This window comes from Fopius arisanus, unplaced genomic scaffold (assembly GCF_000806365.1).
Source record: "Fopius arisanus strain USDA-PBARC FA_bdor unplaced genomic scaffold, ASM80636v1 scaffold00058, whole genome shotgun sequence".
Taxonomy (NCBI): Eukaryota; Metazoa; Arthropoda; class Insecta; order Hymenoptera; family Braconidae; genus Fopius; species Fopius arisanus.
Genome location: NW_011887797.1, coordinates 323,607 through 339,323, shown reverse-complemented (window position 1 = coordinate 339,323; position 15,717 = coordinate 323,607). Strand labels below are relative to the sequence as shown.

General features: G+C 39.6%; 1 protein-coding gene across 5 annotated transcripts in view; it reads right to left on the bottom strand.

The window, feature by feature from the left end:
* The window catches only part of LOC105268499 (protein kinase C-binding protein NELL1-like), a 36,383-nt gene extending 21,695 nt beyond the window's left edge, over positions 1-14,688 (bottom strand). For all 5 annotated transcript variants that reach the window (XM_011308106.1, XM_011308107.1, XM_011308109.1 and 2 more), the window contains exon 1: positions 13,740-14,688. In XM_011308106.1, the coding sequence (XP_011306408.1) occupies positions 13,740-14,088 (349 nt within the window). In that variant the 5' untranslated portion in view covers positions 14,089-14,688. The remainder of the gene's footprint in view (positions 1-13,739) is intronic.
* Positions 14,689-15,717: the final 1,029 nt, after the last annotated feature.

Below are 15,717 nucleotides of genomic sequence, written 5' to 3'. Positions count from 1 at the left end.
CCTCGCACTTGTAGCACCCCTTCACTTCCTGTGTTCATAAACCAGAATAATACCCTGACGATTCATGTTTATTGCAGACAAAAATCCGTCCTATTTCCTTCAAGGGTCCAGATTTTTACGGGAAAATTACCTATTAAAATTATTTCGACCCATGAATTCAACCCACGAGTTTGACCCACAATTTTAACCCAAGATATTGATCATGCGACTAAAATACCACTGTAATTGCAACAAATGGAAAAATATATATGTATATATATTCGGGGAAAAATTCATATTTTTCAATGATGACATTAATGTTGCGTTACTCATACCTATAGGTCATTGATTGTAATTGAATTTTTGAATCTTGCCTATCATGACACCCGACAAATAAAAAATACCGCATGAACCAGTTTCTGAATTTGCCCTCCAGTTAAAAGCGACGAATTGTATGTGTCCTACTCTTGAACTTCCGAATAGTAGTTTCCATCCGATCTTTTTCCACTGACACAGAAAGGCCTTCAAACGCTGCCCTGAAATTACTTCTCGGGCCATGAATTCTGGGGATTACTGACGTTTAGAGATATCTGGGTGCATGTTACTTTTTATGCCAACTCTACAACAAATTGAGGGATCAATGTTGACGTAGTTCATATAGAGTCGAAGAAACTATAAGGTTTTATTTAATTAGTCGTGTGCGTTAGTCCTTACCCCTATAGATTGCACTTCGATAATTAAACAATAGCAAATTTGAGTTTGTCTTTACGAATCTTGTCAATAAATTGAGAAAGGCGAAGTCTCTTCGAAGTTCCCTCGATTCAATGGATCTTCAATCTGGGGAATTGCAATAAAAATCCAATTTAATATCGATCATCAAATAATTCCATTTATTGGCAATCCCTTCTGGCAACCCCATCTGTCTCCCCGGTATTCCATCAAATCTCATACCAGTACATGACACTGAAATCCCATTCTCTTGCCTTTTCCGCTCTATTTTCCCACGAATCCAGTTGATTCTCAAAAGATCCTGAGGAAATAACCTCACGCTCTGGCGACTCCGTCTCTCATTCTCTCTCTTTCCCAAGAGATCCCCTTTAAGCAAGAGAAAATCAATTTGCCGATTCGAGAGAGAATATGAGAAGATCCACGACTCGGTGAAACAACCCAGAGCTCGAGGATAAGAAATTAGGCTGTTTTCGTTCCTTTAGTCATCTCCCAGAAGTTGGTCAATTGGAAGAGAAATCCTCTCCTCCACTATCCTTGTGATTGAAAATTATTCGCGTGGAGATAATTCCTCGGGAGATTATCCCGTAAAATAACAATGAACTGGAAAATTCGTTGTGGAAGTTTTGCAAAATGTTCTCGTGAATTTGCCGACAAATTAGCAGTTGAAGTGATACTAACCGTTAGTTTTGACCCACGAGTGAAATTCTCGGAGAAAATCTACTGAATTCATCCATTTTCGTTGGTAACAATGCAATAAATAAATAAACAGCAGTATTTGCAATTACACCATGATCTGATTATTGAAAATTTCGAGTGCTTTCAATTGAATAGTTCCAAAATTTTTCCGAGAAGACAGTGATTTATCACCTCCCCCTGACATTGAATTAGCCGTAAATTACTGTACGTCTAGTCATCGCGTGACTTGTACATGCAGACGCGACAGTTCAAAAAGCCATAATCCCTGACGATCGTGACTCAAAAATAGTGCACATATCGATCCACACGGTTATTTAGGGTTAAATAGTGTGGAATAGTTTGAAGTAGAGGGCAATTTTCTACTGGAGGGTTTCTCCGCGTCGATCATTACCCCAACAATTGAGGGGGAGGACAAGGAAAATCGTGATTTCCTTCTGGTTTTATTATCGGGGTTACTCGTGGTCATGTGGAGAGGGTGAAATAATCTGTGAGGATAATGTCGAGTGAATACTTGGATGCAGTGGACGTTGAGTTGGCCGAATGCCCGGGTTTTTTTCTTTTTCTACTCCTTGGTATTTCATCCCCCGTCTTCCTCAGAGCAAAATTCAGGATGACAGGCAAGCAGAACGACCTGTTTTGACCGAGTGATTCTCGGCATGTTGGAAAAATCATTTTCTCTACGCCAACGGTTGAAAAAAAAATAATCGTTTTCCCGTAAATTCTCTACAAGATAATTCGCACATGCAAAAGCCAGATGCAATTATTCGTGGGAATTTACTTGTGCCAGAAGTTGATAAAAATCACAAATCATCATTTTTTCGAGTGCAAAAGAAAATTTGAGGTTGAAAAGGGAAAATTTCAGGTGATTTTGCGATTTTTTTATTATTTATAGATTCCGAGTTCACTCCGGGAACTGAAGATTTAGTTGAGAATATTTCTAATGTTTCAGTCCTCTGTTGCAGAATCACAGAAACCCGGGCGAATTTCCGGACAGGAAACATAATCCGACCACATTGATGCGCCTAATGATGTCATTAAGCGGTTTGGGGTACATTATTTCCTTATATGACTGGAACACATGTGAGATTCCAAAATAAGGTCATTAACTGTGAGAAGTTTCGTAATTCCACCGGATGACTTACTGAATAAAAACCAACTGGATCCAGTTCCTCTCATTTCACGAAACAAGTATGCCCAATCGAATAAATTCACCAAAATAATCCATTAATTAATTAATTCCGCTGGGGCAATAAAACCAATGTAAATAAATGCAACTTTTCTGTGGAGCTCATCAATTCCCGGATTCAAGGTTCCACAACGAGACATTATTCCAAAATTGGCCAACTTTTTTTTTGGCAAACGACCGAGGCACAGAGATATATAATCACTCGCATATACCGTGGGGATTACTTACGCCATTTTATATAGTCTTTCGTCTTTGACCTCGGATTTTTCGAGTTTCATTATTGCTTGTAGACGGTATATCGGATGTTCATTGGCTGTTTGCCAAATTCAGGCACCTTCCGAGAGCCAGATACTCCACTATGATTGCGAGAATTTTATCTCGCAGAGATGATTTTATTTCAAGTCGATTCAAGTTCATCAAACTGGGAAAACATCAAAACGATAGGGCCGATGACGATTGCCTGAATTATTCCGTTGATGAACAAAAATAATTTCTCATGCCTATTCATGTGACCGTGTGACACATTTGCGACAGATGGCAATGTATCACCGGTCAAATCTACCTGCAACACCTGTCGCAATACACGAATTCCTGGGGTGAATTTCCCCACTTTCCCCCTCGGAATTCGTGTTCTCATTACCCATCAGTCGAAAAATCACCGCAGCACTTGATCAATGTTGTAGATGAAGGGATAAATACTGAATGAGATATTGATTATTCCGGTAAGAAATGAGATAAAGGGGTGGAAGGGCTGAAGTAGGTCATAGGATCAAAAGCTAGTGAAAATTTTGCTCAAGTTGGGAGTAATTTCATCCGCAGTGGCTTCCTCAGGGTCTCAGTGAATTCATTATTTCCCGTTTCCTCGTCCTCTCGTACTATTTCCCTCAGAATTTTTTCACTCGGGGATATCGCACCCTGGGAAGCCCTCGGTGATTGCTTTTTCCCTCTGTGGATCAACGCAATTTCACGGCTCTTCGATGGTCCAAGTTACTTTGACAAAAAAACTGATTGGAAAGATGGAGAAAAGGATTCTTTTTTTTTCGTCGGCGGGTGACAGTTCAATTACGCGGATTCACAATTTCTTTTTCTTTATACGTTAAACTAGTTTATTTACGCGAATTTTTTAGCGATATCTCGGGCAACGAAATTCCTGTTTTGGGGAATTGTGAATGAAAGGTGGGGAACTAGATGTTTGTAACATATATGTGGGCAAATATGAGAGAAAATATTGATGAACTTTCATAATTGAATTGTATTGATCCGGCAATGCATTGAATTTAAATTCCGGAGGTTGAGTGAATAAAATGTAAGGAATGAATTCAGTATGAGAATAAGTTCATTGAGTATTTTTTTTTAGTAGAACAATTATATTGTACATTGTTGGAAAATTACACTTGCAATTTGCAGTAAAAAAATATGAAATTGTTAACAATTCTTCAATTTCCAAGCAATAACTGATCTGATAATATTAGTCTACTAAAAATTGTAGCTTTCATCGTTTTTAATCAAAATTGAATTCATTGGATTTGAAATTCATAAGATTTTGTAACTGAAATTTCCAAATAAAATTGGAAAGTGTATTGGCCGTTTGCGTACACACCAAAAATTGTTATTAGATAATATCTCCATTTTCCATTAACAATTTTCCCCTCAATGGCGACTGTAAGACGCCCCTGACACCGAGGTCACTTCTCAGCGTGTCATTATCTTCCACAAAGGACAAAAATCCACGTTATCACTGAGTGAGGAGAAAGTTGCGATCCAGAGGGTGACCTTTCTCGATGGCGCAGTTACAATGTCCGAAAAAAATCAACTAGAGTAACACACCCCAGGGGTTGTGTACACCTGTCGACAATCAGCACTCGTTGAATTTCGGTGAATTGCGAGTAGTGAGTCTGATAACAGCATGAAGTAGTTTCCAGAGGAAAAACGAGGGAAAAAATTGAGGAAGAGGGAGGGGAAAATTCTCGGAGAGTAAAAGAGAAGTAAAAGCAAGACGCCAGACGCGATCAGTCAAATGTGGAGTAAAATGGAGGAAAAAGGGAAAAGAAATGAGTACTTCAGTCAACAACAGAGAAATAAAGAAAATGGAAGAAAAAGAGAGGAAAGGGGGAAAAGGGGGAAAAGGGGAATGGAAAAAGTTGCGGGGGTTAACCTGGCGCCGTTGGCAAGGAAAAATGGCAAATGAGAATTGGATGTCTCCTCAATCCAAGTGTCCTCTGGAAATCCACTTGGATTGTGTAACACTTTTAAATTCAAATAGTCACTTTGTTTTACATTTAACGCTTCACGCAAAAAACCATTCCCACATCCACATCGCTATCTTTCCTTCATCCAATTTTTCTCGCCGCTTTCTCGTCATTGAATGGGGGAATCAACGGAGATTTAAGGAAACAATCAGAATCAGAATATTGTCGATATCAATTTCAATTTTTTATATTCAATTGGTGATAACTATTTTTGTAATTAACGGGAATATAATTATGCTAAAAAAGTATTTCCGCCATCTCTTACATCAGACATTCCGCAAAACGATAATTTGGTCAGGGCGATGAAATATTGTACAACTCCCATGTTACTTGGATTTCATCATTGGGTGTGGGTAAGGAAAATAATAAAACAGATCAAAGATGATCGTGTATCAATTGACGACAATTTTATGACTGCCGTTCCGCCCTTTGAGACGAGATCTCCCGGTGAGTTTGAGTTATAGAGACCGCGTGTTGAGTACTAAGTGAAGAATTTATAACTCACCACCACGGAAAAATCAAAACACTACGCCTACCGCTGTACGCGGATAGTAAATCATCTTACAAGAGAAAATAAACACCAGTTGAAATACAGTCATATTTGTCAAATGATTTATTTTGGCTTCTTCGCGACATTTATCGTGGTATCTCATTACAACCGCTCGCTCGGTGTTCAATTAATCGGTTAAACCCAGAGAAATTAATTCAATTAATTAAATGCACTTTAATCTGCAAGTGAATTACCTGTACTCGAGAGACTATCTCCCATTCATCAAGAAAATTCAAGGAAATAATTAAAATAATAATTTAAATTGAGTAAATGAGTAATTAGTACTGGAATCAGTAGTCAGTCGGTATCAGCAATAAATTATTTAATTGCATAGATCACATAATTAGTCTAATCACCACTAATCAATGGGATATGAAGCTAAAATAATTAGTGATTCAATAATTGTTTAATCTTCCTCGATTCAAGAAATTTTTTAAGGCATATGAATGGATAATTATGAGTTTTAGAGTTGCACCCAATTAATGCCCGGACTGATCACAAACGGATGGATGCATGCACGAGCCCTTGGCGAAACAGAATATCCCGTGGATTTTTTTTTATTTATCCCTTACGAACACACGCTCCCTGCGGGTTTTACGATCACCTCGTAAATGTCCGCATGGCGGAAATTGATGGACCACTATATACGTTCTATTTTCCCCAGGCACACACTGCAAACTTACGAGTCTGTACCATCAGTAATATTATAGCACACCCAGCGGTGCTGTTAGGATGTTTCCAAAATTTTTCCAACCCTTTTTCCGCGAGTGCACATGCCAATTCGCATTCGCCCACACTCTGTCGACATTACGCCGTGTTATGCAGTCCCTGGGAGTTAATGCTCTCATCTCAACTTCTGGTTTATTCGTCTGGGGCGTTGTTCCTTTTCATCTGTACACAAATTTTTCACTTTATCCTATGCCTTCATTTTTTATGACAACTCAGCAGCCAAATCGTAAAGACTTCAGCCGAATTTTACTCAGATTTTTTTTTATTAATTTAAATAATTAAATTACCATCAAATTAATTTTTTTTTTCATTAAAATTCGAATGAATCCATATATATATATATATTATTTTGAAAGTATCTATTGGTAATAAATATATGTCCTATCTATATACAGATTGATTGTTATTTCTAATTTTTAAATAATTGAAGTTATAGTAATATAATTTTAATTTATAGTATAAAATATTGAGATTTTTTCCCGCGATTGCTTTGACGGTTTGGAGAAATAGTTAGATTATGAAATAAATAAAAAGTTGGTGGAATGTTGCGGCGAGATCACTTGATCGCTGAACCATAATCATCCGAATTTTGTGAATCATAAACTCTTGCACGTAACGAGTTACTTCTAGGAAGTGTTTACGAAATTAAATCGAAGTTCGAATGAAGCCCCAGTAGTAAAACTCGAAGATTCACGATCTTCCCACACCGAGAGGAAAATACGGTTTTCGTGATTGTTCAAATAAACTCTGATGATTTGAATTGCAGAAATGAAGTATATCGGTATAATTTTTCCATTCAAAATGAGTTCTCGTTGGAGAAATCGCGCTCATTAATTAATCCCTGGGAGAAGTATCTCAAAAGGTAGGATCTTCTTCAAGGATTCGTGGTTGGTTGAATTAATTTGCCCTCGGTGAATAGAAATCGGTATCATGAAAAAATCTTGAGAATCAGTGAGCAGTTGCGAGTGGGGAGTTTGGATAAACGAATACTTGGCACTGACGATAGATCCGGCTGCGGCGCGGAAATTTGCTAATTATAGAAACGACTCGTTGGACTTGAACCAATCCTGACCTTCCCTGCTGCGTCATGCGACCTAGAAAATACACATGAAGAGTCTCATTCCCACCTTTGATGATAAGCAGAAACCCCTGCGTGGAAAAAATCCTCTTGGTCCCCGAGATCCCCGAACAATCACCGAGATCAATATAATAATTCACTTCAATTTCAGTGCTAATTCGATTGAGTTAACAACTGAATTTCGGGGGATATCTCCGGATCTAAAAGAGATATCGACATTCCCCTCAGGACCTTTTTGCCAGGGCGAAGTAAAAGCCACAAAAAAGATGCCAACAAAAATTTTTAAATCTCCTTAAGATTCAGAGATATTCTCAACTTTCCGAGGGTCTAATGGTATTTCTATCAGCCCAGGGACTTTCTACCCTTTACCTTTTGCCTACGGAATTTGATGAAATGGCACGAGGAGTTGTGGATGATTGGGGGCGATCGATGAACCCCGAGGAAACCCCGGGAAGTTGGGGAAGGAGTGCGGTCTGTAGAGCAACAGAGGTCATCCAAATCTACTTTCCAAGTATCAATCAGCGAAGCGGAAAATAGAATTTCCCAAATTAGAAATAGTTGACAGCGATATGATTCCGGTTGTTCATGAAGGTGAGAAAGTGGCATAGACGAAGAACTCGTCTTGCCTCCAGATCATCCCCAAAAAATGTCACATACCAAAAAAAAACATAATTAGTGATATCGTCACCTTAACTATTACAATTACGTTCTCGAAGACGAAACAATTCCTTCCGCTGCCAACAAATTCTTCTAAATTGAACTTCTCTCAATCTTGAAAATAATTTAACACCAAACTACCCCAAGAACTTCGTGCCCCCCCCCCCTCTTTTAGCCCTTAACCCTTGGATAAGTTGCATTAATAAACCAAAACAACTCCAAACAAACTCAACTCTTCGACCGTCGAATCGTTCTCGAAGTCAACGCCCTGCCAGCCAAGTCGAACTATACATTTCGCTCGAGTGTTGGTTGCATTATGCAACCCCCGAGCAACCAATCGCCTGCTCTCACCACCACCAGCAAAACTTCTCCCACCCTCCCACATATTCCTCAACTACAATGACAAACAATAGGTGGAAGTTTTGTTGCTTTCATATTGGTGTAAAGCGTCAACCACAACGGTTTAAAAGCCCCTTGTGCCCTCTCCCTTCGCCCTCCAGGGGATGGCGGTGCGAGGGGGTAAACAAGACTTGGATGAAATCGAAGGACACCACAGGGCCGTATCGACCTTATTCCCAACCATACACTGAGAAAAATAAAATAGTTCAAGTCTTTACGTCGAAATCCTACGTCTAAGTTTCTTTGGATTACTGCGCACAGGGAACTATCAATCGGAATGACAACTATGACACATGATAAACGTCTTAAAATATGGTGGTGGCATGCTAATAACTATTATATTGCATAGTAGTTCTCACTATTGATATAACACGCATTACTATGTCGATTTGTATCTACCTTGTACCAACTATACATCGAGAAGATAAAATAGTTTTTTAGATGATAGATTTCATGAACATGGACTATCGGACATGGTAATAGTAGGTGTTACTATTAACATGGCGTGTCTATAAGCCACATATACCCTCTCGCACTGTAAAAAGATTATTCCGTACGCCAAAACACTTTCTTTTATAGCGATAGTTATTTCCACTATTTAACTTCTCTTCACTATTTTATATTGAAAATGGCTGTGAACCGAGGCACCTCGCATTAGAGGATTACTCTGCAGATCGCAACATTAGAGAGCTCGCAATTACGGGATTGAGATGCTATCTCAGGGGGTGAAAAAGGGGTTGATATCGCAAATCGATTCTCTTACTTTATTCTGGTGGATATATCTGTGTTGGAAGGCAGCAGTCACTGACAAATGGTTCAACCTACATCGCCGGACTTTCCACGGTATAGTACCGACGTTAGGATAGCCTATCGCTAAATTTTTACCGTCCACTAATTAACGACAATTTCAGAAATAATGGATTATTACGGTGCCATTGATCAGGAGAAATTGGTGATTATCGGAGGGTTTTCCGGTGGGCCGTTATGGATTAATCGATATTAAGGAAGAATATTGATTTTCTGGGTTTTATTAGTTGACTTTGTGGCTTTCTGATCACTGACGGTTAATTCTCAAGACAATCTGCGATGCAAGGGAAACCCTAATGAAAGCCAGAGATAAAAAACAAGGAGAAAGGAGGGAAGGAGAAAGGAGAGGAGTTATACGCAATGTGATGGCAAATGAGGGTGACATGGGGGAAATGCAGCCTCGAATTAGTATAGATATAAGGTACGATGACTGGTGGGCGCACATGGTCGAGGCACTAGCCGTGACAGCCAGCTGTCATACCCATTTGCTGTGTACTGTTTGTACCTTCCCTCTCAGTACCCTCACTTGCGCCTTCATTCTCCACTTGTATTTTCCACCCACTCCTCACTTTACATCTTTGTTCTATACCACCTAAGCACGTATCCCCAGATCCCTGTCGTCTACTTCCTCACCAATTAGCATCTTTTATTTTCCATCTCATGTTACTGTCATTATTCATCTTTTCTATCTTTTAAATTCAACGTTTCGAGAACTTAAAACTCATATTTCTCATACCTCACGGAAAAAATAATTATTTTACGAGAGTAATAATAAAATAATATGTAGTGATGAAAAATATTATAATGATAATCATTTATTTTAACTGTTATTGCATTTTCGCGGGAATATGTACGCGTGTTATTGGTATATAATGTAATATATTTTTTCGAACTCCCAAATTTTTCGGTGATAGATAATTTTTTTAGTGGTTAGTCAGTTTATTGGGGGAGAGTTTAGAGACTTTTTTGGGAATTGGTGAGCTGATGTCAGCGAATTTTCAGCTTCAGTGGATAACTTTGTGAATGGCTCTGCGAAAATGAAGATTTCGCCTATAATTTCTTGGGTTAGTTCCCTGATATGTACGCAGTTGAATAAAAACAATCAAAAGACGATAAAAATGTGGACTGATAGCTGTACCTTCCGGTTACTACGACAATTTTTACGATGCAGTTACGAAATAAGTACCTGCATGCTGACGTCGACTATTGCGAAGATATTACGACTATTTTGAGGCCAAGATTTTTTTATCACGTGTATCTGCGAATTTATCAAATCGTATTAGGTGATTTTTATTGAACAAGAAATTTAGACGTCAATGCAGATGCGCTATTAAACAATTCTACGTAAGGTAAAACGATTATTGATGCTAAAGTAAAAAAAAAGTTCATGACAATATTTGATTCAAGAATAACTTCTATAATGGCAATTTTATCTCGAATCTTTATGACAAAAACTCCTCATCCCAGGAATTTTTACTTTATTTTTATTTCAATTATGGGAACTCGATTCTAATAATTTCTTTTTTATTAGAAAAAGATTCCAATTGACGAATAAATTTCAGGGCTAAATCCCAGAAATTTGTATCAAGCTCAATTGAAACTCATAACTAAAATTTCAAGAGATCTTGTCATTGGGAAATATATCATATTAATTTTTTTTTGCCGGAATGTAAAATTGTAATTGTTTTTATAAATGAATCCTTTTTTTTCGAAAGACTACTTCACAAAAAATATCAATTCCGAAATCGAAATCCTTCACTAAATATTTTATTGCCGATCCACATGCGATTTTTTTATATCCCCACAGACATAAATAATATCGTCAAATTATGCGGGAATAATTGAAGAACTGTAAGCTACTGATTTGCCGAGAACCATTACAAGACTTTTGTCCTCGTTGACGTCATCATAAATTCAATAATTGAATGAATTTTTTAAACTTTGTTAAGTGTATGCGTCAATTACCCCGAACCAGAAATATTGAAGAAAAAAAGGACGAAGATGAATATTTATTTTGCGGGATGAAGATGAAGAGAGGTCGGCTGGAAAAACAGGAGTTGGAAAATGGTGCATTCACGGGTGAATCGATGATTTTTCATTTCAGGTCCGTGACAAGGTCATCTGAGAGATTTTTTTTCTTGAATCAACAACGAAATATTTGGGTCGACGCACCTTGAAATCTTGCACCGTCCCCTCAATTTCAGTGGCGTCCTATTTTTCTTTGGAAATTTTCTTTCGCCTCTTTTAAATCGCCTCAGCGGGTATTTCGAGACTTTCTTTTCATCGCAAGTATAAAGGGGTTTTAACTCGATCGAGAGGCGCCACGAGGGATAGGGACTTTTTATCCCTAAGAATCCCCGATTTTTCTACTCTCACAGACGCATTCCAGAGTGTAGTGAACCGAAAGATCAAATACTTCTTTTGTATTCAAATAAGAAAATCTCGTTGCCTTTTTTTTCGATTTAGACTTGAAAGAGGACTTTCTCAGAATTTTGTCTGAATACGAAAATAAAGTAGATTTAATTAACAAGTTCGGGGGAATATTTTCAGAGGAGATCGCATCGAAAATCGAAGTTCAGAAAATGGAAAATTCATTGAAAATTATAGCGATTATTTTTTCAGACATTAAGATCATTACGGGAATGGCAAAAGTCTTGGGAATGGAAATTAATCTCATTCAGTTGGAATGAGATTTTTACGCTACAGGTGAAAAACAGAATTTACGCTCTTTCACGTGAGTTATGCAATGCAAATGAATTATTCATTGAAGATGAATGTCTAATACTCTTTCAATTACGTCGAGCAAATACGATTATTTATACAGTATGAAGAATTGATTTATAGAAATTCCGGTGCTGACAGGGAAAATTTTGTTATGAAATTTTCACACAAATACCCACCCAAAATTTCATTTGCCGTGAATAAAAATTCTCTCAATCCTCTAATTGAGGATTAATTTCAAGGACTTATTAAGTCTTGATTAAAGTTTCATAGATGTAGTAACAAATTTCAGGTAATCAAAGCATTTCCGGTGAATAAATGTAAAATCATATATTAGTAAATAAGTGATTCGCATGAAGAACAAGTCCGACATTTCATGCCACCGAGAGAAATTATTTCTAAAAATTCTAGTGTTCTGCATCCAAAGTCTACAAATAAAAATAAACTAAACATCAAACTAATAAACTATAATAAATCAAATTTGACCTTTGTAATAATAGATCTATCTCAAGAACTACCAATTAAATATAAAAACCCCAAATATCTTTTTTGTAGCTGATAGTATTTTCTACAGAAAATATTTTCTGCTATTTCCTCCTGAAACCAATAGTATTTGCGAAAATCATGATAACGTCTATGAAAATTTATTTGCGGTGGGGTAAAACTTAAAATTCCATGGGAAACGTCGCGCAATCTCCGAATGACGATGAAAAATCGTCACACGTGATGAATCCGAGCTGAATCCAAGCCATCCCTGAAAACTACAGAAAGAATACAACTTGTGAGAAGTTTGTATAAAATGTCTAAATTTAAGGTGCTTGTGGCGGCGGCTCCTCTCGAATCGAAGTGGATTCAGTGATATACAACAAACGCCTTGGGCGGTCCCACGTTATACGAAAAGAGTGTGCTAAAAAATACTCACGACATTTATAATTCCCTCTCCCTAGACCGTGGGTATAAATAATTGTAAACACATTAATGTTGTCGAGGGACAGCGATCCATTGCCATTTCCTCCCTCACACCGATCCACAAGAAATCCCCAAAAAATCAATTTACACCGGCAATTATCAATTCGAAAACGATTAATCCCCTCATCTCATCACTGCTGCCGAGGTCAGACTATCGTGAGATCATTGGATATTGAATTCCGGGAATAAAATCGCCAGATCAATTGACCCGATGAATTCAATCGATTGGTGCGGTAGGCAGGACCACCCGAAAACCATTGAGCCAGTAAAAAATCATCAATTTGTCAATCAAGCTCATCATCTCCGCTATTGCACCATTAAAACATGGAAGATTTATCAGCGATTCTTCCCCTCAGTCCCAAAAAGACGAAAAAACGGTGGAACGTGACTCATGTGACATTAGAAATGCAGTGGGAACGATCAACACGATCAGCGCAATCAAGCGATAAATAAAATCATTATCATTATTATTTATTGAAAGATAAAAATTGGTGGAAAAAATGCGTATAACCAGTGCACGCAGTGGTATCTCCCATAAAGTCTCATCCGGCAGACTCCTTCGGGGAAATAATAGTTCCTCGACGTCTGGTGTAACGTCTACACCCGAGGACATGAGACGTGCGTTCACATTTTCAGTGAAGAAGTCGTGTGTTATAGCCCGCGAAAAATACACTTGGCAGGCGGGCATAGCGCAGACATGGGGATAAATAATAGCATTGAGTACGTGGGCGCGGCTCGAAAGTGTCTGCGAACGATATTCACGACTATTCCGTTAGCGACAAGCATCAACTGTCTCACGTCTGGTGGATCGCTCGTTGCAGTTAAAAATTGCCTGAAAAAGCCCCCCAAAGCCCCGGCCCCCCTCTCCACCCTTCTCATCCCCCCAGCAATGTATCAAGAGACAAACGAGACAAACGGGACAAACGAGAGAGACGAGAGAAATTTTCTCACACCTCGTGGTTTGGGAAAATAGAAAATATAATGAATTACCTGGTGAGAGGGCAAGTGCATTAAATACAGCGGCGGTTGCAAACAATAGAAATAGATGACTCCTACATCTATCACGTCTTCTCTCAGATGGTTGATTTTTTTGGCAGCACCCACCACTGGCCTGATACACCCCAGTCCCTTTCCACTGGCTCTCCTCATTCGCAACAGTACGACACGAGGATTTAATCTCCACCACTCGATCCTCATCTAGGCGTAATTTTTGGTGGGTCGAGTCGTGCTCTATTTCATTGTGATTGTGATGTGATATCGTTGATATATGGTGATTTGTATCGGTGATTATTTTCAGACGCTGATGGGTGCGTGCCCTTTGGATTGAAGGGCCGATCATGGCCTGGACCGGTCCCAGCCGGTACTGGTCTCGTCAGCGTTTCCGGTATACGCCACCTTCTTCCTTGCCTAATGACTGATCAAATGATCTTCGAGGCATCACCACCACCAATAACTCAACACAATCACCACACCACACCGGTAACCACTGACACCGGTGTCTTCGTTATTTATCGACGATTTAACCGATTCCCGATTACCCTCACTTTATCGATTAATCACTATTGCTATTTGTCACTGCACTAATGATTTTATATCTTTATCTTATTTAATATCGAGCCGTTTTTATCTCGGAGGGGATTGCCGGTGTGTGATTGACGTGCGATTCAAGGAGGCTCGTTATACTGTGGGGTGAGATGCCACCACCGAGTGAAACCCTCTAACGGGGCCACCAACCACAAAAAAAAAGCCCTCTGGTAAACCAATCGCCCCTCTTCCACGTACTATTCCCTCATTCAATATTAACAAATCTATGGAGTCTCTATTATTACGGCAATTCTTCACTAAACTCTGCTTTCAGCGTTCGAATCATCACCCAGAATCACCTGTTCTCCGGTCCAGTTTCTCCCCAAATACCCCAATAACCCCTTCCACACACCTGCCCCACGCGGTCCAAAGGGTTACAAAATCCACCCCCAAACCCCCTCAACCACCCCTCAATCCACCGTGGCAATGGAATTACCACCAAAAGGTCCGTTCACCCGACAATTCACCAGACGACTGAAACATCAAAACCACGTGAACCTGCAAGCCCCAGTCCTCAGTACCGGATTATCAGCAATACTCGGTAGCATATAAATCCGAGTGTAAAAAAACCTCTAATTAAGAGGGGAGGGGGAGAAAAAACTAACAGAAACAACCGTACGAAAAATAGTACGAACTTCCGCGTTGTAGTAACGAGTCGCCGGTGGCACTGCACTCGCAGATAGGGTTGTACGATTTAATAATGAAAGAAAAATGAAAAAACAAGGAAATAACTCGTGTGAATAAATTCACAAGTATCATAGACCTCGTTTATCAGAGTGATGATGAAATTTACAAGTTTTCTTATGAGTTTATCGGTGATTATTGGTACCGACAGTGTTTTACCGGTGTACCGAACTCAGTGTGACACAATACGGCATTGGCTAATGGCACGGCGGGTAGCTCGTTGAAGACTGCCACGGCGCTCTGAACTACTGAGCGCCGAGGGTACGCCAGGCAGCACCCGCGGTTAACGCGTACAACACACGGGCGCCGGCCGACAGCGACAGCGGGCCAACCCGATAGTAGTCGAGGGCTCGCATTGCCCCGCACGCGCGTCCCGTCACTGCCCCAAACTACAGACAGAGATGCCATTTACCTCCACTCAATGAACAAGAACAAGACAGTTTAATACTCAATTTTTATCTCTCTCCAACACTCCCCTCTTATTTTTCCGCGGGGTTGCTCGCTACCGGGGGAGGGGAGGGCCGGGCAAATATAGCGGCTGAGGGGGGGAGGGGGGGAGGGGGCAATGGTGCGGCAGCAGCGCCAGCAAACGGCCGACGCTCGCTGTATGTGTGGCTATGTGTGCACATACACCCCTCTCACCACCCACCCGCCCCCAATACTACCCCCTCCACCGTGAAGCCATCGTCCTGTGTGCGAA